The sequence below is a fragment of the Monodelphis domestica genome, chromosome 4 (genome assembly GCF_027887165.1).
Source record: "Monodelphis domestica isolate mMonDom1 chromosome 4, mMonDom1.pri, whole genome shotgun sequence".
In the NCBI taxonomy this organism is placed as follows: domain Eukaryota; kingdom Metazoa; phylum Chordata; class Mammalia; order Didelphimorphia; family Didelphidae; genus Monodelphis; species Monodelphis domestica.
The window spans coordinates 358701849-358727684 of record NC_077230.1 but is presented as its reverse complement, the minus strand read 5'-3'; the positions used below and the strand labels follow the sequence as shown (position 1 = coordinate 358727684).

The 25836-nt window shown below is 36.1% G+C and overlaps 1 protein-coding gene across 1 annotated transcript; it reads right to left on the bottom strand.

Moving 5' to 3' along the window:
• Window positions 1–10770: 10770 nt before the first annotated feature.
• On the bottom strand, window positions 10771–11709 carry monDomV1R1251 (vomeronasal 1 receptor monDomV1R1251). Its single transcript, NM_001166829.1, is given in 1 exon segment — window positions 10771–11709. A coding segment is annotated over 1 exon segment (939 nt).
• Window positions 11710–25836: the final 14127 nt, after the last annotated feature.

Genomic DNA, 25836 nt, shown 5'->3' with positions numbered 1-25836 from the left:
AATCTTTCAACCTCGGTAATAAACATATTTTTAAGCAAAGCAAAACTCATTTTTGGTTTTAGAACATCATCAAGAAATCTAGATATAATTCTGGTGGAAGTAAAATAGTGAGCTGAAGAGTATAAATGAGGGATGCTCCTTTTTTGGAGGCTTTTTAGGGGTACAAATGCCCTGAGATTAACTGCCCCAACTTCCATTCACATATTTAGAAATGTGGGAAGGTTGGGGGTTATAAAATGTATTTCACTTCAGCTACTAGAATGGGCCTTATCCCTCATGGTAGGGGCAGGCAAAAATGACCAGAGATTGTTAAAAAAAAATTCCAAAAATCTTGTTTCAAAAACCCTTAAAATCAACTTGAGATATTTAGCACGTTAAATTTTCCAAAGGTTGTTATACAATTGTAACCAGTTCTGATGAAGTCCATCTATCCTCTATGTGACAATTTACAAAGGCAAAATAGAAAAGCTGTTTTTTCATATAAGGGCTTAATTACAATGATATTTATTCAATATGGTTATAGGGGAAAAGCAACAGAATTTAACAGTAGTTAACCCGGTACATTAAAATGATTCAGTGTAACAGAATAAAAATGAATACAGTAATATATGAATTTAAAATCACAAATTCAACCTTAAACAAAGCAAATAGTAAAATGCAATAGAATACAGAGATTTGTATAAACCATTGGAGTCTGAAATGCCTTAAAATATATAACCTCCAATCTCTTTAAAGTTCTTTTGTTTTTTTTTTTAATTATCCATTTAAATGCCTATTGTCAGAAGGCAGAGTGGTAAGGGCTAAGCAATGGGGTCCAAGCGATCTGCTCAGGGCCACCCTGCCATGAAGTGTCTGAGACCAGATTCCAACCCAGGACCTCCCGTCTCTAGGCCTGGCTCTCAGTTCACTGAGCTGCAGAGTTTTCTCCCCATAGTTAGCTAAATTGTTGTAGGGAGCTGAATCTCCTCCTTGATAGGCAGGTGAAGTCAATAAAAGAATCAATGCAATTAAAAGATATCCTTGTAAAATAGCCATGTTTTTAAGTTCCTGCTTGAAAAAACATTTCTTCTTTCCCTCTTGTCTCTTTCCCCTCCTACCATCCACCCACGTGTTCAATACCCCCGTTTTTTACCAGTTAGTCCTGGGTGATAACCAATATGCTCCAAGGCTAGGGATTGTTGGGCAGGCAGGTCACCAGGTGGTCACTATCTGGGTTAAACAGGGACCAGGTGAGCAAGAGGAAGACCAGTAGCAGCACCTGGAGCAGGAGCGGGCAGCCAGGGTGGGCAGGTGAGCTGCAATCTGGGTCAAACAGCAAACCGGTCTAGAGTGGAGGCGGGAACACAGGAAAGCAGGGCCAGGAGATGGAGCAGTCAGCCTGGGTGGGCAGGGCTGGGACCAGGTGATTGATATTGAAACAAGAAAGTCCGAAGCGAATGACCGCCAGCAGAAGCTGATCAAGATGGTTTTCTGAAAAAGCATCTTGGAGAAATGTGGCTTAAAAAAACATTCTAGACTAAAAAATTTGAGAAGTTCTCATCCAATCTAGTGGTCGCCAAAACTGTAAGAGTTAAAAATTTGGGGGGAAACTGAGGCAGGGTAGAATTAGTTTCTCTCTGCAAGGAGTATTATATTTTTAGAGGTTTATTAAAGGTTAAGGATTAAAGAAAATATAGAATAAGAAAGCACGTGTCTAGGCCCAGAGAGGCCTAGACAACCTCACCTACATTATGAAAAGAGATAAGTCTGCTTAGAAGCAGCAACAGGAAAGAGAAGAGACCCTGCCAAAGGTGGAGACCCTTTAAATAATAATTTGCTCTCGGCCCAGGTGATAATTCAGTGTGATTACAAAGCATTCTGAGAAGTGAGCAAGGACTCCTGGAGACTGAAGTTCTGGATTCAAGTCTCCATTTTTATAATATAGACATTTTTACATCATCTTTCTGCACCTCATCTGTACCAATGAGGACCTAACTTGACTTAGGACAGCCCAGAGGTCTGTCCTTTTTGTGCACATGTCTGTTGAAGGCTATCTCCTAAGACAAATTAAATCTTGAGTTTGATGCAGACCTTAAAAATTTTCTCAAACTGAGTTGGGTGGAGAATGCAGAATTTCCAAGACCTGATTCTGTTATTCCAAGTATCTCCATTATTACTGATCAGGAAATAGCTAAATCACATCTTCTAAAGAATGGTCTGATTAGGGTGAAAGTTTTGAAATTCACAGTTCATTGCCTGGATAGAAGCTGTCTATTGTAATTTCTTTTTTTTCTTTTTTCTGTTGTTTGTTCATATTTGCCCTTTCCTTTTCCCACTGTAGTTGCTTCACTCTTGCTCCTCTCATTGTGTGCTAGATCTGTAGTTTTGAGCTTTTTTGTCAGCCTTCACTATTGGAGCTTAGTCAACAAATCTCTCAGAGCAGTCTGTGGGGGAGAGGTGTTGCAGCTTGAGTTCCCCTGCCCTCTGAAGGCTTGATGAGATTAAGCACAGCTGAGTTGAACTTGCAGAGCTGTATGTGCCCTGAGCCCAAAATCTCAGCAAGGGGGGTTCAATATGGAGTGTCTCCACTGCTTCAACTAGGTTGCCTCCTCTGCTCTTCTTCTCCAACTGCTTCCCCAAAGCCAGTGTTAGATGCTGTGTGCCTAGATGTTCCAACTACCACTGGAGGCTCAGTGCTCTAGGTGGGGGAGGGGTCCTTGGACCTTTCTTCTTCCATCCCCTTAAACCCGAATGTTCTCAAATTTAGGATTTTGGGGGATGTACCTTTTAAGTTGAGTCCAGCAGGAAGGGTTCTTGGCTCTGTCCTATTGTTGGGTTTGATTTTCTGTCCCCTAGGAGCATTACGTTTGTAATTGGTAAGGAAGTATTTTCAGAGGTCTGAACTTTTGCTGCCTCTATGCCACCATCTTTGGCAATAAGAATTCTAAAGAACATTGCTATAACCTTCTTTGTACACATCTCCTTTACAGTTCAACCAAAACTACTACCAGTGAAAAACAGGTTGGTTGAATCTGAAAAACATGGAATACTGCCTTCACAGCCTGATAGTCATGAGGGTGCTCTTTCTCTTGATCCAGGACATCCTGACTTGAAACCTTAGACATCTTTCCCTGCCATGCCCCTCTCACCACCCATCCCATCTTTGGTACCATCTCTCTAATCTCACTTACCATCTAAGGCTACTCAGTCTCTGCCTTTCCTTGCCACTCTTCTCTCTTGCCTTGTACAGTTTTTCCCTACCCAGTGCCTAGCCTCACCATTGGCTCCCTCTCCCTTCTCCTCCCTCCCCTTCCCTCTACCCAAGCTCCCTCTCCACCTACCCCTTCACAACTTTCTTTCTCTTCCTCCCTCTTCTGACCAGCCCCTCTCTCCACCTGTCCACTCTCTGGCTATCTCTCCTCCACCTTCCCCCATCCACTCAGACTCAACAATGAGCAACAAAGCAGGTACCAATAATCAAAGAAAATGCAAATACAGGTCTTTATACTCTAAGGGGCATCCCCACTTAGGATAAACAAGGGAATTTAGTAAATATTAGGCATCAAACTCCTTTTTCTCCTCAAGACATTGAGAGTTTCGGGGGGGGGGGGGGGGGGAGGGACTCCTTCCTTTGATGAGGAACCTATAGAGATAATTTGAAAGTTTGAGAGTATATACAGAATGTACAATCCAGACTGGATAGACATTAGGGTATTATTACATGCTTTATTAAGGGAAGGTGAGAGGCACATGATCTTCTCTATTGTTAAAGGGTCATAAAATGAGGATGCAGGATGTTGGCAGCTTTAAAATCCTCACTATGACCCTAATTCAGTGGAAGGTTACATGCATCTATATGAGTCTAGGGAAACTTTATTAAAGGGAATGAGAGGGGGCAGCTAGGTAGCTCAGTGGATTGAGAGGCAGGCCTAGAGATAGGAGGTCCTGGGTTCAAATCTGGCATCAGATACTTCCCAGCTGTGTGACCCTGGGCAAGTCACATGACCTCCATTGCCTAGCCCTTACTGCTCTTCTGTCTTGGAACCAATACATAGTGGTAAGGGTTTTAAGAAAAAAAAATAAAGTGAATGAGAGGGCTATGATAGGCCAAATAATTAAACTAAATTCAAAGACTTGTGACAAGATGAGAATGAGAGACCATCTCAGTTTATGGATAGACTTCTTGGACAAGGATATAGGAATCTTTCTAGAAAGAAAGATGCTAGACACATAATATTTCTAGAAAGAAAGATGCTAGACACATAAGGATGCATTCCTTTAAGAACTGCTCCCAAGATATTAAGAAATATTTTAAGAACAAATTTCCTGAGTGGTCCACCATGGACTTTGAAAATTTAAAGAGGACAATAGTATATGCTTTGAATTCTGTGACAAGATAGAGGGGGAAGCTGATAAGAGGAAGTGGAGAGATTAAGGAAGAGAAAATCTGAATTAGAGGAGACACTAAGGAAGGAAATAGCCAAGAGGCAGTCAATCACATGCTCTTTTTGTGGGAAGGAAGGTCATTTGGTTATGGATTCTAGAAAGAGGAATCAAGAAAATAGAAACAGAAAAAGGTAGATAAATAATAATAATAATAATAATAATAATAATAATAATAATAATAATAGATCCTTCAATAGGATCTGTGATTGCAATAGGGTAAATAATAACTCAGACCATAATGTACCATGCAAATGAATCTGTAATCACTGTGGGATATCACAGAAAAGTGTTCAGAATGACCAGAAGTAGAGCCAGAGAAGTGGCCAAGGATATGCCAAAGGAATCAAGATGAATTATGTTACTCTGTACAGGAAGGGACCTCAAAGAGGTTTGCGTAAAGGGAATCCTCTCCCCACCCCCCCTTCCAGGAATGTGGACTGACTTCCCACAATCTATTTTCATAATATTGGACATTACCACATAGGTGGTGCATGTGAGCAGATAAAGAAAGGGTTGTGGGGATGAACAAGGGTTCTTTAGCAATCATTGGTATTGTTCTTTTTCTCTTTTGTCCCTTTTATTCCCAAATTATTGTAATTTCCCTTTAGAAACTACAATATAATATATAATTTTAGTTTAAAATCTTTAGAGTTATATGTTGGTTATGTTTACATGATCCATGGGGGAGACTAGTTTCCCAAAGCGTCACAGAGGGGAATGTATAATGAGAATTTTGTACCCTGGAACTTCATTTCCTAGCACCCCACATTCCTCATGTTGTTATGAGCTAGCACAGGCAGGATATAAATTCTAGGGAGTCCCAGCTCTCTTTCTCTTTTCTTCATGTGGTAGTAGCAGTGGACATGGGGTTTTTCAGCAGGTAGCAAAGCTTGGGCACATGGTTTTAATTTGTTAGATAATTACCTTTTTACTCCTTTATTTCAAGTGATTATTAATAAAACTTATAAAATATGATACTTGGAGTGAGTGGATATTAATTTTAATCCTACACTATGATTGAACTAGAGATAATTCCATTATGAAAGTCCATAGAAAAGTTGGATAAACTCTTTTATCTGTATTAGCTGTTGTACTACTGTCTATAACAAGCTTTTAATTGTTTAAAAAAAAATGTGTACACTTGCACATTGGATCATGGACAAGTTAGAGAGGACACTTTTGGGTGAGCGACCTTTGTGTTATGCCTCTGTTTGGCTGACCCATTGTCAAATGGAATGTGCAATATGTATTCTAATTTTTTATTATGGTTTTTCTATATATTTTAAATAGAACATTTGAGTTTTCTTTTTTTTTTTACTTGAGTACATGGAATCAATATGGATATTCTTGATTTTGAAGGATGTTTGCAATATCTATCAGTCCTTATACCAATGCATACCAAAAAGCTTTAGGCTATGGAAACCTGCCATCAATTACTAAGTATTGTGGGACTTTAAGTAATGATTGTGTCTGATTTCAGAAGAAGGAATTACTAAAGTACCACTTCAAAGAAGCACAAGGCTAAAGAGTCCAACAACCCCTGTGGGTTTGATGAGAATCTGCACCAAGACAGGACTTGATTTGAGATTCAAGGGAGCAGCCATTTGACAGATTCAGAGGTTGGGTTTCCCTGTGCCAGGTTTCTACAAATACCTTTGTTTGGCTTTCATTTTGGTTCTCCTCTCCCTGAGATTGAGGGTAAAATCCAATGAGGGAATCATACTTCCCTTTTACCTCAGGCTTTTATCTCCTTCTCTTTTATAATATGGCAATTTTCCATAGTCCTGGCTGCTGATGAGTAAGTGCAATACTGCTGCAATTGTCCCCCACACTTGTAAGACACAAGTCACTTTGAGTGGGTCTTGTGGTGATTCAAGGACCTGTTATGATTATTTATTACTCATAATTTTATACATATAGGATTTTGATATATGTGTGTATGTATATACATATATATGTGTGTGTGTATATATAAATATATATATATATATATTATTCAGAATTTAATTTTTTTCTCTTCCATTTGAGTTTTGGTGTTTTGGTTTTCTGTTGGGAATTGATTCATATATTTCATTACTCAGTCATGTATCCTGGGGTGATTTTAGGGCTGGTCAATACTCTCCTAAGGGAGGATAGTATAATTATCTTAAAATCCAAGGTTTAAGATCTGTAAAGGCAATTTTACCAAAAGAAAATCTCCAACACCCCAAATCAAGAAAATAGATCTTCTGGAGATGATGTCATAAGGATGCGTACAGAAATCACACACTACATCAAAAGATCCAGAGTGAACGTTGGGATATAGTAAACTGAACTTGAAGGTGGTTGAACCCACCATTTATTCTGAATATAAACTCTTAAGCTAATGGTGAATACCCCCTTATTAGCTTTTTCTCAGTTTTAGCTGTCATTTTTTGTTTTCTTTCTCCTTTTTTCTTTTCTTTCCATCCTATTTCTCAAATTGTTGTAATTCCCTATATATAAAGTGCAATATTTTATAAATATCTAGTAAGAGAATCTTTAGAAGTATAGGCTTCATATGTGGAATGATTCATTGTGGAGACCTGACATGTTAATTTCCTAGAAAACTCAAATGAGAAGATTTAACATGCTGGTCTCTCAAAAAGTCAAAGGGGGGATTGTGTGAAGGGAACCCTCTTCCAGAATCACACATAGGATCCTACCTGTGTCCCTACTCACCTAGAGCTATGTCAGGTATGTCACCTAGGCTAGGCACTGTGAGGATTGGATTTGGCTCTCCTCTGATTGTAACAATGAAGGTACTTAGCTCTTCCTTGATTGTGAAGATTAAATTGTAATCTCCTGTCTATTTTTAGATTTTAATCCCCAAAATTTTAAGCATAGTTCTTAAAGTTGAGTATAGAGATCTACACATTTTGAATTTTAACCACAAAAAAGATATGAATACACATTTCATACATTGAGTGGGAGGTCTGTGATCCACATGTGAAAGAGTGGGCAGTCCTGGAGTGAAGTGTCGGCTGTGACTGGTATACATAAAAATTTAGGGGAAATAACAGCAAGAGAAAAAAGGTCTTTAAAAGTGGAAACAGATGAAAAGCAACTGCTTGACTACAGGGGTTGAGGGGATATGACTGAGGAGAGACTCTAAATGAACACTCTAATGCAAATACCAAGAACATGGAAATGGGTTTGAGTCAAGAACACATGTGATAACCAGTGGAATCATGCGTCGGCTATGGGAGAGGGAAAGGTGGTGGGAGGGGGTGGTGGGAGGAAAAGGAAATGATCTTTGTTTCCAGTGAATAATGTTTGGAAATGACCAAATAAAATAATGTTTAAAATTTAAAAAATAAATAAATAAATCTGTGACCCCCAAAAAAAGTGGAAACAGAGACACACTTGGAGTGAAGAGAGACACTTTGAATGAAGACACACTTGAAGCAAAGAGACACAGTTGGAGAGAAGAGACCCACTTGGAGTGAAGAGATACTTGGCGTGGAACCTCCTGTAAGAAGCAGTTCTACTGGAGTTGAGACTGATAAAGAATCTGATGATTCAACTGACAGGTGGTGTGTGTAAAGACTAACTTCCTATCCTTGGCCTTTCTGGAGGCATCAGCCTCTGGAAAGACTCATTGTCTTGAGACTCCTTTCCCCTGGCTGGGGCCTTGAATCCCTACCTGGCTGAGAGGAAGCCAGAGCTCACGCTCTCTCTCTCTCTCTCTCTCTCTCTCTCTCTCTCTCTCTCTCTCTCTCTCTCTCTCTCTTCTCTCTCTCTCTCTCTCTCTCTCTCTCTCTCACTTTTTTTCTTTTTCTCTCTTACTTAATATCTTCCCTCTATTATAAAATAAAGAATCATAAATTCGATTCTGACATTAGTAATTCATTTTTGGGATTTAGCAATTAAATCCCTGGCAACCAATACCAATTAAATATATTCAGTCCAACCATAAATTTAACAGCAGTTAAATCACCTAGCATGGGTCAAAGGACTATGATCTATGAGCTTGATCCAGACATGATTCAGAATTTGAACCAGAGGTAAAAATAAGAAATAAAATCAAAGATCCAGGAAGTGTTCACTCTTTCTCTGGTGACTGTTCTGGGAAGCTGCTGTGGTGACCAGACTGATACCACCCACGTGGCTAACTAGGATAGGCCTTTTTATATATTGCTCTTCCTTTTCCTATCCAGGTAATTTTAATAATTTTTTTTGGTTCTAAGGACCTGAGTCCTAATTTTATTTCTTACAATACCTATTGATAATCCTGTTCATTAATTTTTAAAATTTACTTCCCCCCTTTCCAAAAAATAATTTATTTCATTTTCTTTATTATCAATCCTTTTTCTGCTTTTCTTAATTTTCTGGTTAATGAGTCATATAATTATCTGATGATTCTTTTTTTTTTCTCTGTATTTCTAATGCAAACAAAACTTGCAAGGTATGCATTCTGGGTATTCTTCTTTAGCTAGTTTCTGTTACTGTCTTCTAGAACTTGCCCAGTATATTCCCCTTTCAATTGTATCTCATTTCCAGAACAAAACCAAATCTTGCAAATGTCAGAAAGCATACTGCCCCATGGCAAGGCCCCTATCCTACCATAAATCTGATCATGCAACTCATCACTGATCTCTTTTTTGGACACCATTTTTTTTCACCAAAATCTTCTACCCCTGTCTATGTTCTCTTACTTCCCTAAGTGAAAATTGCTCAAAAGGTTTCCAGTTGCCCTATCCCATATTTCCTAATTCATTAGATTATTTGATTTATCAATCTAGAGTGGAAATCCCTCTAAAGATCCAATAAGACCAATTTTCTTCCCCCATTTCTTTTTTTAATTTTTCTCCCCTCCTTTCCTGCACCCCTGGAGGCTCTTATCCTTTTTTGATCACCAGGATTACCTTTCTCTTATTTTTTAAACCCTTACCTTCCATCTTAGGATCAATACTTTGTATTGTTTCCAAGGCAGAACAGTGGTAAAGGCTAGGCAATGGGAGTTAAGTGACTTGTCCACAGTCACACAACTGGGAAGTGTCTGAGGCCAGATTTGAACCTCCCATCTCTAGGCCTGGCTCTCAATCCACTGAGACACCCAGCTGGCCCCTATCTTCCTCTTATTGATATAACTTGATTTGATCCTGGAATATTACATAGTTCTCTATCCTCCATCCACTTTTCTATAAATGAGATTGGTTTTCAGGATCCTTGTCCATGAATTCCCTTCTCAGTGTGTAAATACTCATGTATTTGTCTGCTTTTGTAGTAAATATTTCTGTGACCCAGGCATTACCACTTTTTGGCCTGGAAATATGTACTCAAACTATATATCCATGCCCTGGATTACTGACTTGTCATTGAGCATGAAAGTTAATTCTCACTGTCTAATTCTGGCCTCTTCCCATAAAGCTGGACCCTTGTAACAGAAACATTCTCCTGTTCCAAGGAAGTCATTAACATTTCTGAAATCTGTGGAAGAGGTGAGGGAGAGATTCTGTGCCAAATAAAGCCAATTTTCCTTTCGTCTTGTTAGTCCACACAAATGAAGTAAAACTAAACAAATACAAGTCCATTTAAAAAAGGGTTTGGAGCAAGCTGATCTGTGAACTCACATTCATAGGACGAAATAATCTGAAGTGAAGTAGATGTACATGAACAAGATGATCCACTGAATGATGATAAGAAAATATCCTTGGTCCTAGTCCTGTCCAAGCTAAGGAAGGAAGAGCTGCTTCTGAAAGGTTTTCTTACCTCAATCCATTACTTGACAAAAGGAAACCCTTCAACTATTCCCTGAGGTTCCTGGTTGACTTGAGAGCAACTTTGGGAAAGATTTTCTATCTGTGAGTGTGTGCCAACATGCCTGGGAAATTTATCTTAAGTTAGTTTGGACCTTTGGGTCTAATCCAAGGTCAAAACCCTGCTGAGTGAACCAGTCATCCTGAGCCACTCTTTTCCAAATCCTTGAAGACAACTTGAGAGAATAATTGAGAAAAATGGTTAGATTGTTTTAGTTAGATTTTGGGTAACATCAAGTCAGCAGAAGGAGTTGAAAGGGAGCCAGAAGATGCAATGCATTCATCTTGTGATGAACTTAGATTGGGAGGTGTGAGTAAACAGAATTAGAGTTAGGAAAACTTATCCTAATCTTTACTTCCCAACTTTAATATATAATAAAATAGATATTCCATACAACTAGAATTCTGAAGAATTCCTCACCAATGGAAGTTCACTTGTCCTTTTATTTGGGAAAGTGAGGTTAAGCCTTTGAGTAAATAATATTGCTATACCATAGATTAATGATCTCCCAGAGACCCCCTTCCTTATGACAAATCCTGCATAGATAGTTTGGGGATGGACCTTTTATCCCAAGGCCAGTGTTAAGATAGGAGCTTTTATTCTCTGCCAGAAAGTTACACAGTACCTGAGAACTTGGGAATCACTCATGATAAAGACAAAGGGGCTACAAGCTGAGTAACAAGCAGCCAGGAAGGCAGAGGTATGCACAAACCAGGGGCTTGGCTTAAAAAAGTTCATATACCCTGACATGACAGAGTTTATCATGTAAAAAAAGACAAACATACTGACCAACAGAAGTATGGTTTGGATAGCTCTGGTCTCAGGAGCACCCCCAGGTGTGAAATTGTTCTGATGAATGTAATGGGTTTGCTGGTGGTGTCTGTACAAGATAAGCACCATGAAGCCACTGGTCCAGACCATGATTCCCACATGTACCATGTCAAGAAGGGAAGTTATGACTGTAAATACTGATATATTACCGGAAGTATAAAATGAAGAACAATAAATATATACATTTCTCTTGGTGGAATTTCTAGAATCCCTCGGACCTCTAATATAAAGAAGGATAGTGCCATGGGTTAGTAGACTGAATGCCCAGAACAAGAAACAGGAGGGGACAATGAACTTTGGCATTCTAGCTTTGAAATTTACACATGTGGCGCTCCTAGAATTGATGGTGATGACTTGGAAGCCACTCAGGAAGGAGGTGGTAAATAGAGAAAGACTTCTGGCCACTCTGTGAAGGTAAATGACAAGTTTACATCCAGTATCATCCAGGAAATTGCTGACCCCAAAAGCAGCCATTGCTTGGGGGATCCCTTTGAAGAAGAGGACTGCAGTATTGACAAAGGCTAAGTGACTGATGAGCAAATCTATAGGCTTCAGCCTGTGTCCATTGAGATACGTAAAGATGTAATGGCCCAGGAGGAGAGAGTTTCCAAGGCCCCCAACTCCAGTCTGAATGATGAAGATAATCATAAATGCCATGTCAATAGTAACCATTGTGGTGATGTTTGGGAAATATATAACAATCCAAAGTAGAATGATCTGGAAAGAAACACAAGAGATTAAGTATGTTTCTTAGAAAGAGTAATTAGTCTTAATGCCATATAAAATTACCATGTGTCTTTCATTTCTACCTAACCAAATAATAACTATTACCAGGAGCATTTATATGACATTTTGAAGTTTCCAAAGTGCTTTAAAAATCTTACCTCATTTGATCTTCACAACAATCCTGGGAGGTAAAGTTCTATTATTATTGTTTTTCACAGAAGAGGAAAGTGAAGCTGATTAGAGTTTAAATGACATGTTACAGGCCACTCAGCTAGTAAGAATTTGGGGCAAAATTTGAGCTATGGTCTTATTAACGCCAAGTCCAACATCCTATCCACTGTCAGTTACATATTGAGAATATCTTCACTGGTGATTACAGATGTATTAATGATTTAAAGATGTGGATCATTCTGCTTTCACCTCTGAGAGGATACTGAGATCCTGAAGAAATAGCTTTAGTCTACAACAGCATGTTTGTACATGCATTTTCTTTGTGGGATGACTTACTCATGAGGCCACTCATCCTGGGTGCCAGTGGAACAGTGGTAGCTCTCCATACCATACTAAGGTCATGCTAGATTTCATATAGAAAAAAATACTTGGTGCCTTAATCTATGGTCCATGGATCTATGGGCAGTTATAGCTAGATTTTTGGATGGGAACTCTTTTACTCTTTATAATAACCATAAAGCCATAGGTCATGTTTTCAGGTTCTTGTTCTTACCTTATAATACACACCTTATGACCTAGTTATATAGTCTTTCCTATAGTGTCTTCAAAAGGGTTCCCTGGGGGGTATCGGAGCAGCTTTGCTACCCTGGAGGGATAGAGATGCTCAACAATGAGTTACATTGGAAATAGAATGCAAAATAACAATATAAGCACAAGTAGGGAAACAGCATAACCAACGATAGAATTACCACAATGCTTATAATTTTCTTCCATCCCACTCCCAAGGAAGGTGAAAGAAGATTTTATGGCATTTGGTGATTAATGGTAGAACTGGATTTCTGAACAATCAGTTTCAAGCCAGCTGAATTTATGAGCTAAATTCAGTGTCAAAGAAACATGGCATGGACAATTTTATAAAACATTGGGAGCCATACAAAATAGAATCAATTGTGAAATGGCATCAGAATCATTTGATTATGTCAATTTTCTCCTTTTTGTCAATGGAAGACCTTTTAAAATTTTTCCCTGACTGGTCAATGTGAGAATAACATGATTGATAATACTATCAATAGTACAAGCCATACAAGTCATAGAAAGAACAACGAAAGCCATGGACTAATTTTAGAGCAGAAATTCACATGACACAAAGATAACTGAGTGAACTTAGTATATAAATACAATGAAACAAAAAGGCAAAATAGACAATAATACTTATCCATATCAAATAATATCATCTTCTTCTTTTTAGTAACCTGATTCCTGTATCTATTTAATTAGCAAATTTCATCTTGGATTTCAGGTCTTCCATGTAGTCATTTGGTCTTTACAAAAATCTTCTGAAAGAGATCTTATTTTCAGGGCTGTTCTGAAATGGGCTCTGTTTGGTTTTCTTTCTTCCAAGTTCCCTTAAAAGTTCAGAGAATTTAATGTTTAACCAGAGTTCAGAATTAAAGTTCAGAGAATTTAAGGTTATGCCATTAGAATCATTTACATTTGACATAAAGGATTGTACGATATTTCTGCTTCCTCAAAAATTTCCACACTAATTATAATCTATTAGAAGGATTAGATACTATTTAGAATCTAATCATATACAAGAAAACATAGGTTACAACATTCCTTTTAGGTAGATACTTCCCATCCCCAGGTTAATTGGTTACACAAGTGAATAAAGGTGTCAACTTTTTTCAGTTGGGAAAAAAAATCAAAATTGGGATAAGATGTATTAATACTCTAAATAATTAATTCCCAATTGTATACAGAGAACAGAGTATATCAAATGAGTTGTTTGTAGCAAAATATGGTAACATCAATTATTTTTAAATGAAATAGATATTATGCAAATGTTACTCTCCACTAAAATAATTGATTGCAATGAAATTCTATTTCTTTAAACAAAATAGACATTTTTTACATTATTCTCAAAAATTACAAAATCCAAAGCTTTTTTCGCAAGTTTTTTTTTTTTAATCTTTGTCCCTAAACTTAGCACTGGGTCAGCTAGGTGTCATAGGTCTGGAGTCAGAAATACATAGATTCCTATGGTCGATCGCTCAGGAGTAAGTTGAGTCAATATAATAAAATGGCAATTCTACTTAATTTACTTTTTATATGCCATACCTATCTAACTACCAAAAAATTTTTCATAAAGTTAGAACCAAAACCACATCAAAATTCATGTATAAGTAACAAGGTAAAAAATATTGAGTAAATTAATGGAAAAAATGTGAAGGAAAGTTCCAGATCTCAAACTGTATTATTAAGTGGTAATCATCAGAGTACCTGGTACTGACTAAGAAATAGAGTGGGGATCCATGGAATATGTTAGGAAATCAACACACAATATTAAATGATTATGAAAATCTAGTTTTTGATTAACCCAAAGATCTAAACGTTTCAGGGAATAACATTATTTGACAAAAACTTCTGGGAAAACTGGAAGAAACTAAGTATCTCATATGTCACACTAGGTATCAAACATCTCACAGCACTTATCAAGATAATGTCAAAATGAGTGAATAATTTATACATAAAGGATGATACCATAAGCAAATTAGGGAGCATGGAAAAGTTCATCTGTCAAATCTATGGCTAAGAAAAGAATTATGACTAAACAAGAGATAGAAAACATTGAGATATAAAATGGATAATTTTCATTATATTAAATTAAAAAAGTTTTGCACAAACAAAACCAATGTAACTAAAATTAAGTAGAATGCAGAAAACTATAAAAAAATTTACAGCAAGTATCACTGATAGAGGCCTTATTTTTCAAATATATAGAGAGCACCTAGCCAAATTTATCTGAGTATAAGTTATTCCACAAATGACAAATGGAAAGACTTACATAAACTTTTGATGCAAAGGGAAGTAAGCAGAACCAGGACAACATCATACATAGTAAAAACAATATTATATGATGATCAATCATGAATGACTCCTGTATTTTCAGCAATATAATGATTCAAGGGAATTCTAAAGGATTTATAATGAAAAATGCAATCCACCTCCAGAAAAAGAACTAATGGAGTTTCCATGTAGATTGAAGTATACTACATTTAACTTATTTTCCTCCTTTTACATGGATTTTTTTCCACAGTATGACAAATATTTTAAGATATTTTAATTATTACAAATATATAATCTATCTATGTTACATAAAATACATAAATACAAATAATATATTTTGTTATATATGTAGATATATAAAATCTTGGGAATTATAGAAGGAAGGAGAGAATTTGGAACTCATAATTTTTTAAAAAGAATGTTAAAATTCTTTTTAGATATAATACATAAAAATTATACAAAACCCTGCCTAGTCTTATCCTTTGACCATTTATCAATTAGGGAATGATTTTTATTATTATAAATTATACTGAGTGCTTTGTATATCTTAAAATGAGATATTTATCAGATAAATTTGCTTCAGAGATAATTTTTTTCAAATTTCTTGCTTCTCTTCTAACTTTATTTAGATTTTTTTACTTGTGCAAACTTTACTTTTTAGTTTTATGTAATTTAAATGATCTATTTTACATGTTTGAGTCTTTCTCTTTCTCTTCATAAATTCTTCCTCTATCCATTTATCTGACAACTAATTTCTTCCATACTTCTCTCATTATGATGTCACCTTTTATAGCTCTATCTTAAACTCATTTGGAGATGATCTTGATTATTGGCATACAATGTTGATCTATATCTAGCTTTTGTCAGACAATTTTTTTGTTTTCCCAATAATTTTGTTGAACAGTGAATTCTTGTCCAAATAGCTGGCATCTTTATAATGAGCAAACATTGGTTCCTGAGCTCATTTGCTTCCATATAATGTAAACAATGTAATGTGGATATGAATTGACTTTGAAGGTTTCCCATTTCTTATGAGGAGTGAGACTGAAGCCAAATTAAGTACATTTACCAAATATATTTACTCTACAACTTTCTTAGAAAGAGGATTCTTGCAAATGTGTCGAATAAGATGGCTTCTGAGATTCCTTTTAATATTTCTTAAAGGTAAGGAACAATGATTGAGAGAAGAGAAAATAAACAGACAAAAATAGATGATCAGGCAATTAATGCATTGCTAGTAATTTCCACTATAAATTTGTCTTGGGTCAGACAATACAGAGGGGGAGCTTTATTCTATAATCTCAGTACCTGGTCCAATACATTTGCAAATATGTTCTCTCTGTCTCTCTGTCTCTCTGTCTCTGTCTCTCTCTGTCTCTGTCTCTCTCTCTCTCTCTCTCTCTCTCTCTCTCTCTCTCTCTCTGTCTCTCTCTCTCTCTCTCTGTCAGAATGTCACAGGTCTATCACTCAAGTTCTATGAAGTAGAAATAGCATTGGAGTCACAATGAAGCATTTCAATAACCTTGGATTAGAAGCTAGGTTAAACAATTCCCAGGATTATCTCCAAACTCTAATATTGTTATTAGAATTCTGTATGAATTAACCTTCGCCACCACCCTCAATAACAGAAGCAGAAAAGGGTATGCTTAAAAATGTTTAAATAACTAACTCTAAAAATATTTACATGACATTTTTACAAATTTAATCAGCATTATTAACAATTTTCTCATCACTTTCTTAAGTCTAGTTCTTAATAAACACAATCACAAATCAAGATATGAAACATTTACCAATTTCCATGGTATAAATGTTCGTGTTGAAAATTAAATAATTGCATTTTGTGAGCCAGCTCAAGATTCCTTTTGCACAGCCCTGGATTAAATACATAGATCTCATTTCATGGATTGTGCTTAGTCTCAAAAATGAAACTTCCTATGTAAGCAATAGTAGTAGGATTAGTGAGAGACAGAATGTAATAACCTGGGATTTTTGGTGCTTCTTTGTGCATATGATCAGGAACTCAATCCTAAATGCTCCCTCACCTTCAATCACACTCTGACGGGAGTCAGCTTAGGGAAATACAAAGTCTGAATCATGGGAAGGAGTAAAAAGAGGTAAGAGGATACATAAGATCATGGTAGAATTCAGAGGATGTGAAAGAAAAGATGTTAGATGGGGTTCACAGTAGAGAGGAGAAAGAGCATCTCCAAGTAGGCAGGGTAAAGAGACATGATCTGATCTTGGATAGAAGCATGATTTTGAGAAGAAAATAAAAGTGATTTCACTAGGAAGATGTCACTCCTAATTTTCCCACCTTCATATCCCAGGATGTTGAGCAAAAATTCCACATCCTATCCATAATTTTCCCCAGGATCCTTTCCATATCCCCAGCAAATAAGGGCTGGGTCAGGTTCTGTATCCTGAAAGAATTTTTTTTTCTCCACAAGTTCTGACTTCTGGGATTGCACATAAAAATCTACTCACCAAGACAGTTTCTGTGCCAGAGAGAGTATGGACTGGTAGCATTCAAAGTATACGTGTCTGCCTGCTCAAACACACATGTGTATTTAAGTACAGCATGATTATGGTGCTAGTTATAGGAACAAGATTATCTGAGCTCATCTTTCCCAGGGATGTGATTATCATATCACCTAAAGAAGACATGACAGCCTGCCAGAGGAATCAAGACTTTCTCATGTGAAATGAATATTTGTCCCAGGTGTAAATAATTACCCACTATTACTACTGCTCAATGAAAATTTGCCATGAGCAAATGCTTAAGAGTAATGAGATCAGTCAAATAAGGAACCAGTGTCAGCTGGAAGCTTTCTAGAGTTCTTTGGGACATAGGGGACACAAACAGAAGAAAATTCAGAGAATATTGAAGTTTAAGAAAAAGCATTTGAGTCACTTCCTTGAACTTGCCTTAATCTCTAGATAATATGAAAGGGACTATACATTTATGAAGTTCCCTCTCATTGATTGCAAGCTGTTTCTTGCCAATCTAGACTCTGGATGTAACCATTTCCATATTCTTAAAATTTCAAAGTGCCTTCATGTTCCCTTTCAAAGAGAGAGGACTCCATGTTATTACCTAAATATTTGTCTCACAACCCAGAGTAGAGACAATAGAAGCTCAGTGCCATTTTCCCCCAAGAAGAATCCAAATAGATTCAATATTATTCCATCATTTGCCCTCCAAAGGAAATTTCCTGATTCCCAGTAAATTGTGCAGTGAAATGAATAATAGTCTTGGAGTAAAAATAATTGGTTTAAATTAGGTTCTGAACATTACTCATTATGTGATCGTGAATAAATCAGGTGACCTTTCTAAACCTAATTTTCTTTATGTACAAAATGGGGTCAGCCCTAATAGCTAACATTTATATTGCAACTAATATGTTACAGGAACTGTGCCAAAGCACTTTAAAATTGTTATCTCATTTGATTCTCACAGCTCTGGGAAGTAGGTGCTTGTTCTCCTAATTTTAGGGATGAGGAAATTGAGGCAAATAGAAGTTAAATGACTTACCCAGGTTCAAATAACTAATAAGAATCTGAGGTCAAATTAGAATTCAAGTTCCTGAATCCAATTCTAGGACTCTTTTCATTGCATAACCTTAATGCCCTGCTGAGATTATTCTAGAAAAAAAGCACAAATATGAATAGGTTATAAAAAAATATGAGCCATTATTCTGGGAGTTGACAGTAAGTCAAAACTCTCATTATATTCCAGCATCTCATCTATTAGTCAGTATCTTCTCCATTTAGGATCTCCAATTAAATTTTTCATTTCTTTTCTATTTTGAATTCCAAATTCTCTTTTCCCCTCCTATCTGTCGCTCATCCTTTGAGAAGGCAAGCCATATGATACCCAGTATATATTTGAATTAAAGTAAAATACATTTCCATTTTAACCATTTTACAAGAAAAATAAATTAAAAATACACTTCAGGCTGCACTCACATTTCATTTCATCAGTTCCCTCTTTGGAGGTGGAAAACATTTTTCATCAAGAGTCCTTTGATATTATCTTGGATCATTATACTGATTACATTAGTTAAGACATTCACAGCTTATCATCATTGCTGTTATTCTGTAAAATATTCCACTGGTTCTGCTCACTACATTTTGCATCAGTTTATGTAAAAGTTCGCATATTTTTGCTGAAACTATTCCTCTTGTCATACCACAAAAGCATTCCATCACAATGATATACCATAAATTGTTCAGTTATTCTCCAATTTTTTGGAGAGCTCAACATTTCCCTGATTTCTTTAACTTTAATTTTTTATCAATTAAATGAAGAAACAGTTTTTGACAATTGTTTTCTGACATTTTGCAATTCAGATTCTTTTCTCCCCTCACTCCTGGAGGAGGTTAATAGTATGATAAAGGTTATAGCAATATTTTCATGCTATACATATTTCCATATTCCCCATGCCATGACAGAAAACACATCACATAAAAAAACTCATGAAGAAAATAAAGTAAAAGTTGCTGTTCTTTGATTTGAAGTTATATCATAGGAATTTGGTGAGGAATGAACAAAAGGGAAACATAAAAATTCAGATTCATCGGTTGGGTAGGGGAGAAAGGAACAGGGGTTAGGAGAATTTCTACAAGTTATCTTACACTCTAATTTCTATAAATCTATCTGAAACTATCTTATTAAGCAAAGCAGTGATTTTCCCCAAAATCCAAGTCTCACAAATGGAGTCCAATCAAATGGGCTGGGATCTTCAGTTGATAACTGTCCAAACAGATCCATAGGTGAAGTGTGTCTTCAATCTTCCTTACTCAAGCTGCCAGGAGCCAGATCAAAAGGTTTCTCTCTTCAATTGTTATCAGGAGAAGCAGAAACCTGTTTTTTTCCAAGCCTTTCCAATCAAGGTCCTTCCAGGATAGAGGTACCCAGATCATTGGGACTTTAGAATCTTTCCCCAGATTTCCAGTCTTAGACCGCCATGTGACTCAGTCACATGCTCCTGTTAATCACTCTGACTTATGCACCACTCGGTTTGCTACAAAATGTTCTTTCTCTATCACAGGAGTCAAATTTCAATGGTTCTTTGACTATGGGTAGCATTTTAAAAATACTTTTATATTTTGATATTTATTTATTTTATTTAGAATATTTTTCCATAGTTACATGGTTCATGATCCCCTCACTCACTTCCTCCCCACTCCCAAAGCTAACAAACAGTTCCACTGGGTTTTACCAGTATCATTGTTCAAAACCTATTTCCCTGTTATTCATATTTGCAGTAGAGTGATCTTTTACCATCAAAACCCTTATCATATCCCTATCAAACTACATGATTGATCATATGTTTTTCTTCTGCTTTTCTGCTCCCACAGTTCTTTCTCTGGATGTCGATTGCATTCTTTCTCATGAATTTCTCTGGATTGTCCTGGGTTATTGCATTAAAAATCTATTACATTTGTTGTGCCATAATGTATTAGTCTCTGTATACAGTGTTATCCTGGTTCTGCTCCTTTTACTCTGCATCAATTCCTGGTGGTTTTTCCAGTTCACATGGAGTTCCTCCAGTTCATTATTCCTTTCAGTAAAATAGTATTCCATCACCATCAGATACCAGAAATTGTTCATCCATTTCCCAATCAATGGACACCCCCTCATTTTCCAATTTTTTTACCACAAAGAGCTCAGTTGTGAATATGCTGGTACAAGCATTTTCCTCTTTATATCTTTGGGGTACAAATCCAGCAGTGATATGACTGTATCAAAGGGTAGGCCATCTTTTAAAGACCTTTGGGCATAGTTCCAAATTGCATTCCAGAATGGTTGCATCAATTCACAACTCCACAAGCAGTGTATTATTGTCCCAGTTTTGCCACACCCCCTCCAACTTTTATTATTTCCTTTACTGTCATATTAGTCAATCTGCTAGATGTGAGTTGGTACCTCAGAGTTGTTTTGATTTTCATTCCTCTAATTATGAGAGATTTAGAACATGTTTTCATGTGCTTATTAATAGTTTTGATTTCTTTATCTGAAAACTTCCTGTTCATGTCCTTATCCCAATTATCAACTGGGGAATGGCTTGATTTTTTGTACAATTGACTTAGTTTATTATATATTTGGGAGATTAAACATTTGTCAGAGAGTTTTGTTATAAAGATGTTCTCCCAGTTTGCTGCTTTCCTTCTAATTTTTATTCCATAAGTTTTGTTTCTACAAAACCTTTTTATTTTGATATAATCAAAGCTATTCATTGTACATTTTGTAATGTTCTCCATCTCCTACTTGGTCTTAAATTCCTACCTTTCCCATAGATCTGGAAGATATACTATTCTATGTTCACCTAATTTATTTATAATTTTACTCTATATTTAAGTAATTTACCCATTGGGTGTAAGATGTTGATCTAAACCTAATTTTCCCAATACTGTTTTCCAATTTTCCCAGCAGTTTTTATCAATTTCCCCCAAAACTGGGATCTTTGGGTTCATCGAACACTAACTAATTGAGGTACTTACCCCTAGCCTATTTAATTAATCTACCCTTCTGTCTCTTAGACAGTAACATATTGTTTTAATGACCATTATTTTATAGTATAGTTTAAGATCTGGTACTGCTAGGCCTCCATCTTTCAATTATTTTCATTATTTCCCTGGATATTCTCAATCTCTTATTCTTCCAGATCAACTTTGTTATAATTTTTTCTAATTCTATAAAAAAGTTTTTTGGTGGTTTGCTAGGTATGGTACTGAATAAGTAGATTAATTTGGTTAGCATTGTCATTTTTATTATGCTAGCTAGCCCTACACATGAGCAATTAATGTTTTTCCAGTTATTTAAATTTAGTTTTAATTTTGTGAAAAACATTTTATAATTGTGTTCATATAATTCCCATGTTTGTCTTGGTAGATAAATTCCTAAATATTTTATATTGTGTAGAGTTATTTTAAATGGAGTTTCTCTTTCTAACTCCTGTGGCTAAGTTGTGTTGGAAATATATGGAAATACTGATGATTTATGTAGGTTTATCTTGTATCCTGCAACTTTGCTAAAGTTGTTAATTATTTCCACTAGTCTTTTACTTGATTTTCTAGGATTCTCTAAGTATAGCATCATATCATCTACGAGGTGATAGTTGCCTACTCCTCATTGCCTACTCTGATCCCTTCAATTTCTTTTTCTTCATGAATTGCTATTGCTAGCATTACTCGTACAATATTAAAAAATAGAGGTATTAATGGGCATCCTTGTTTCACTCCTGATTTATTTGGAAGGCTTCTAATGTCCCCATTACAGATGATACTTGCTGATGGTTTAAAATATATATTGTTTATTATTTTGAGGAAAGGCCCTTCTATTCCTTTGCTTTCTAGTGTTTTCTATAGGAATTAGTGTTGTATTTTGTCAAAGGCTTTTTCTGCATCCTTTGGGATAATCATGTGATTTCTATTGGTTTGGTTATTTATAAGGTAAATTATGTGGATGGTTTTCCTAATATTAAGCCATGCTTGCATTCCTGGTATAAATCCTACCTGGTTAGAGTGGATAATCCTTTTGATAACTTTATTTACTCTTTTTGCTAGTATTTTATTTAATATTATTTTATCTTTGTTCATTAAGGAGATTTGTTTGTAGTTTTCTTTCTCTGTTTTTGGTCTACCTGGCTTTGGAGTCAATATCATAATTGTGTCATAAAAGAAATTTGGTAAGACTCCTTCTTTGCTTATTTTGTCAAATAATTTGCAAAGTATTAGGATTAGTTATTCTTTAATGTTTTATAGAATTCACTTGTGAATTCATCTGGCCCTGGGGATTTTTTATTATGAAGTTCCTTGATGGCATGTTTAATTTCTTTGTCATAGATGGGGTTAAGTATTCTATTTCCTATTTTGTTAATCTAGGCAACTTATAGATTCTCATATTTATTGCCATATAACTGGACAATATAGTTCTTAATAATTACCTTCATTTTCTCTTTATTACATATAGAATTATCCTTTTCATCTTTGATATTGTTGATTTGATTCTCTTCTTTTTTATTAGATTAACCAGTACTATGTCTATTTTATTTGTTTTTTCAAAGTACCAGGTGCTAGTCTTATTTATTAGTTCAATAGTTCTTTTACTTTCAATTTGACTAATTTCTACTTTAATTTTTAGGATTTCCAATTTAGTGTTTGTCAGTGGATTTTTAATTTGTTCTTTTTCTAATTTTTTAAATTGCAAGTTCAATTCATTGATCTTCTCCCTCTCAATTTTGTTGCTATAGGCACTCAGAGATATAGATTTTCTCCTGAGTACTGCTTAGGCTATATTCCATAGGTTTTGATATATTTTCTCCTGATTGTCATTCCCTTTAATGAAATCTGTAATTTTTTCTATGATTTCTGTTGTGACCCATCAGTTTTGAAGAATTAGATTATTTCATTTCCAATTAATTTAAAATTTTCCTTTCCATGGACCCTTGTTAATTATAATTTTTACCAGATTATGGTCTGAAAAAAGTTGTATTTTTTACTTCTGCTTTTCTGCATTTCTTTTGTGAAAGAGAATTTGAACTCCCTTTGTCTATTTTAACTTAATCAATTCAGAAATTGGAGTATCTCTTGTTATAACCTCAAGAATTGCTCTCCTTGCCTGCTTTAAGGTTGTATAATTCTGGACTGATTTCAAATCTATTTCTTCATAATGTTCCAGGCATGGGGTTAGTGGAGGAAGGTTTCTAATCCCCTCAATAAAATTATTCCCCTCCCACTTTGTTAACAATTCCTCCATTAGGAGAAAAAAATCTGCATAGTCTGGATCATAGAGTCTGATTACTCATTTAAATTCCCTGATCACTTTTGCAGGCTCATCAAAAAATCTGGTTTTATCGCATCCAGTTCTGCCACTGCAAATTGCTTATGGGTTTTCAGAAGTAACACCCCATATTAGAAATAAATGGAATGTCCCTCAATGGGACAAATTAGCAGGATATTTGTTTAATTCCTCATTTCCCTTTTCTAGTTTTCCTGGTGTCTTAGCCTTAACATCATTCCCTTCAATATTTGTATCTCCAATCATGGTTATATTCACCAAAGCACAACCATTGACATTTCCATTTACCAGATTTTCTTTAAAACTTTTCTCCATTAAATCTATTTGCAATTGCATCTTGGTAAAACAGGATGAGTTTTGATTACATAATTTGCTTATTTTCTTATAATACCATCCTTTCACACTTAGTGAGAACCTTTTACTAGAAAAAGTTCATACCCGCAAAGATCACAAGCACTGCCCCCCTGCATAGTGCCAGGCAAATTGGGAGGCTGTGATTGTTTCCTGAGATATGATAGAACAGCCCACAGTGAAAGGAAGTAGAAACCAGAGAAACAGGAATTGACATGGGAAAAGGATTATAAAAGTCAAGACTAAAGAGCTGAGCATTCCTTTGGTGTTGGTCTCATTCTGGGTTGGAACCTTCTATATTGGAAGGATTCTACTGCTTTGGATTCACTTGGACTCGCATTCTGATTTTGGATTCAGATTCTGATTCTGTCTTGGTTAGTCTTGCTGAACAAACTACTGTGACTCCTGGTTGGAGATTGGGACCTGTGTGAAGATTGGATTTAGCTATCTCCTGATTTGTGACAATGAAGATGCTTATTCTAACAACATCAGGCATGTTTTTGGAACTTTGCAATACTCCACCCTACTTTGCATACAAAATCGGGAATGTCTGTAAACATGCTTGAAGATTGAGTGTTTAAGAGGATGGCCTTTGATAGAGAAATTGACAAATCAGAAACAGCTGACAGACCCCTGTGCTGTCCTAAGTCAAGCTTAGACTACAATTGATGTGGAGGAGATGCAGGAAAGGGAGTTAGAGTCGTCTACGGTTTGTTTTTGGTGGGGCTTCCACTCTTTTGTCTCTTTTCCTGGAGAGGCAGCTCTGGCTGGCACCGTGCTAAGCGTTCGGACATCTTGGTGTGGTGGCAGCTATTTGTCTGGCTTTTGGTGGTGAGTTTGCCCTTGAGCTGATTCAAGTTCAGGCATCTTGGCTGAGCCCTCTTGGAGTTCATGCTGATTCCTTCCTCTTTTACTCTTCAAACTCTTACCTTCTGAGAGCCTCTGGTCTTCCTCTTGGCACAAGACAGGCAGGAGAAATCCTACACCCTTTCCTTCTTCCTTCTTCTTAATTTCTTTCCACTATATCAATTAAATCATCATTAATTTTTAGCTGACTTATGTATTTTTTTATATTTGGGATATCCATGGTGACCAAATAATTAATATAGTTTTAGGTCACAATGCTAAAATTATCCTTTACATCTGAGAGAGCCTTTGTTGATGTTGAGCTGGATTTCTTTGGATCAGCCATTATAGGATATTTAATTAGGCAATATTTTCTACCTCCTTCCTACATTTTCCCTTTTATTATCACTACCTTGCTGTAATAAAATTGCTAAAGCTACTAACAGCCTCGTGGTTTAAGTTAATTTTTATGAATGATGATCACAACAACTTTTCTTCATTCTTATATTTGTCAAACCCACTTATAATACTTATCATTTGTGATATTTCTCTGCCCTAGTATTTGGTTTATCTTTGCATATGTACCATTTCTGCCAAGAAGACGATATATTCTTCTTTATCCCTATTCAGTTTTCTCTAGATATCTATTAACTCTAATTTTTCTAGCATTTCATTCACCCCCCTTACTTTTTTCTTATTTATTTTCATTTATTTTTTATTTAGTTCTGAAAGGGGAACGTTAAGATCCTGTGATAGAGGCATGAAGAGAGAGAGGTTTTGCAGGACAAATCAAGATGCAAGAGTCAAAGCTGGGGACCTGTCTGTCAATCAAGAAGAAGGTCCAAATGGAATGGAGTCCAAATGGGAGGCAGTTGAAGATGACCAGGGGAGAAACTTGGAACTTCGTTTCCCTCTCTGGAGTTGAAGCTGGCTGAAAGGACCCATGTGTGGCTTGGCTTGACTTTGAGTTATTTGACCAAAGGAGGATCTGATTCTGTCTCTCTCTGAGATTTGACTGATCAACAGTTGGAGGAAAGCCAGGCTGAAGGAGA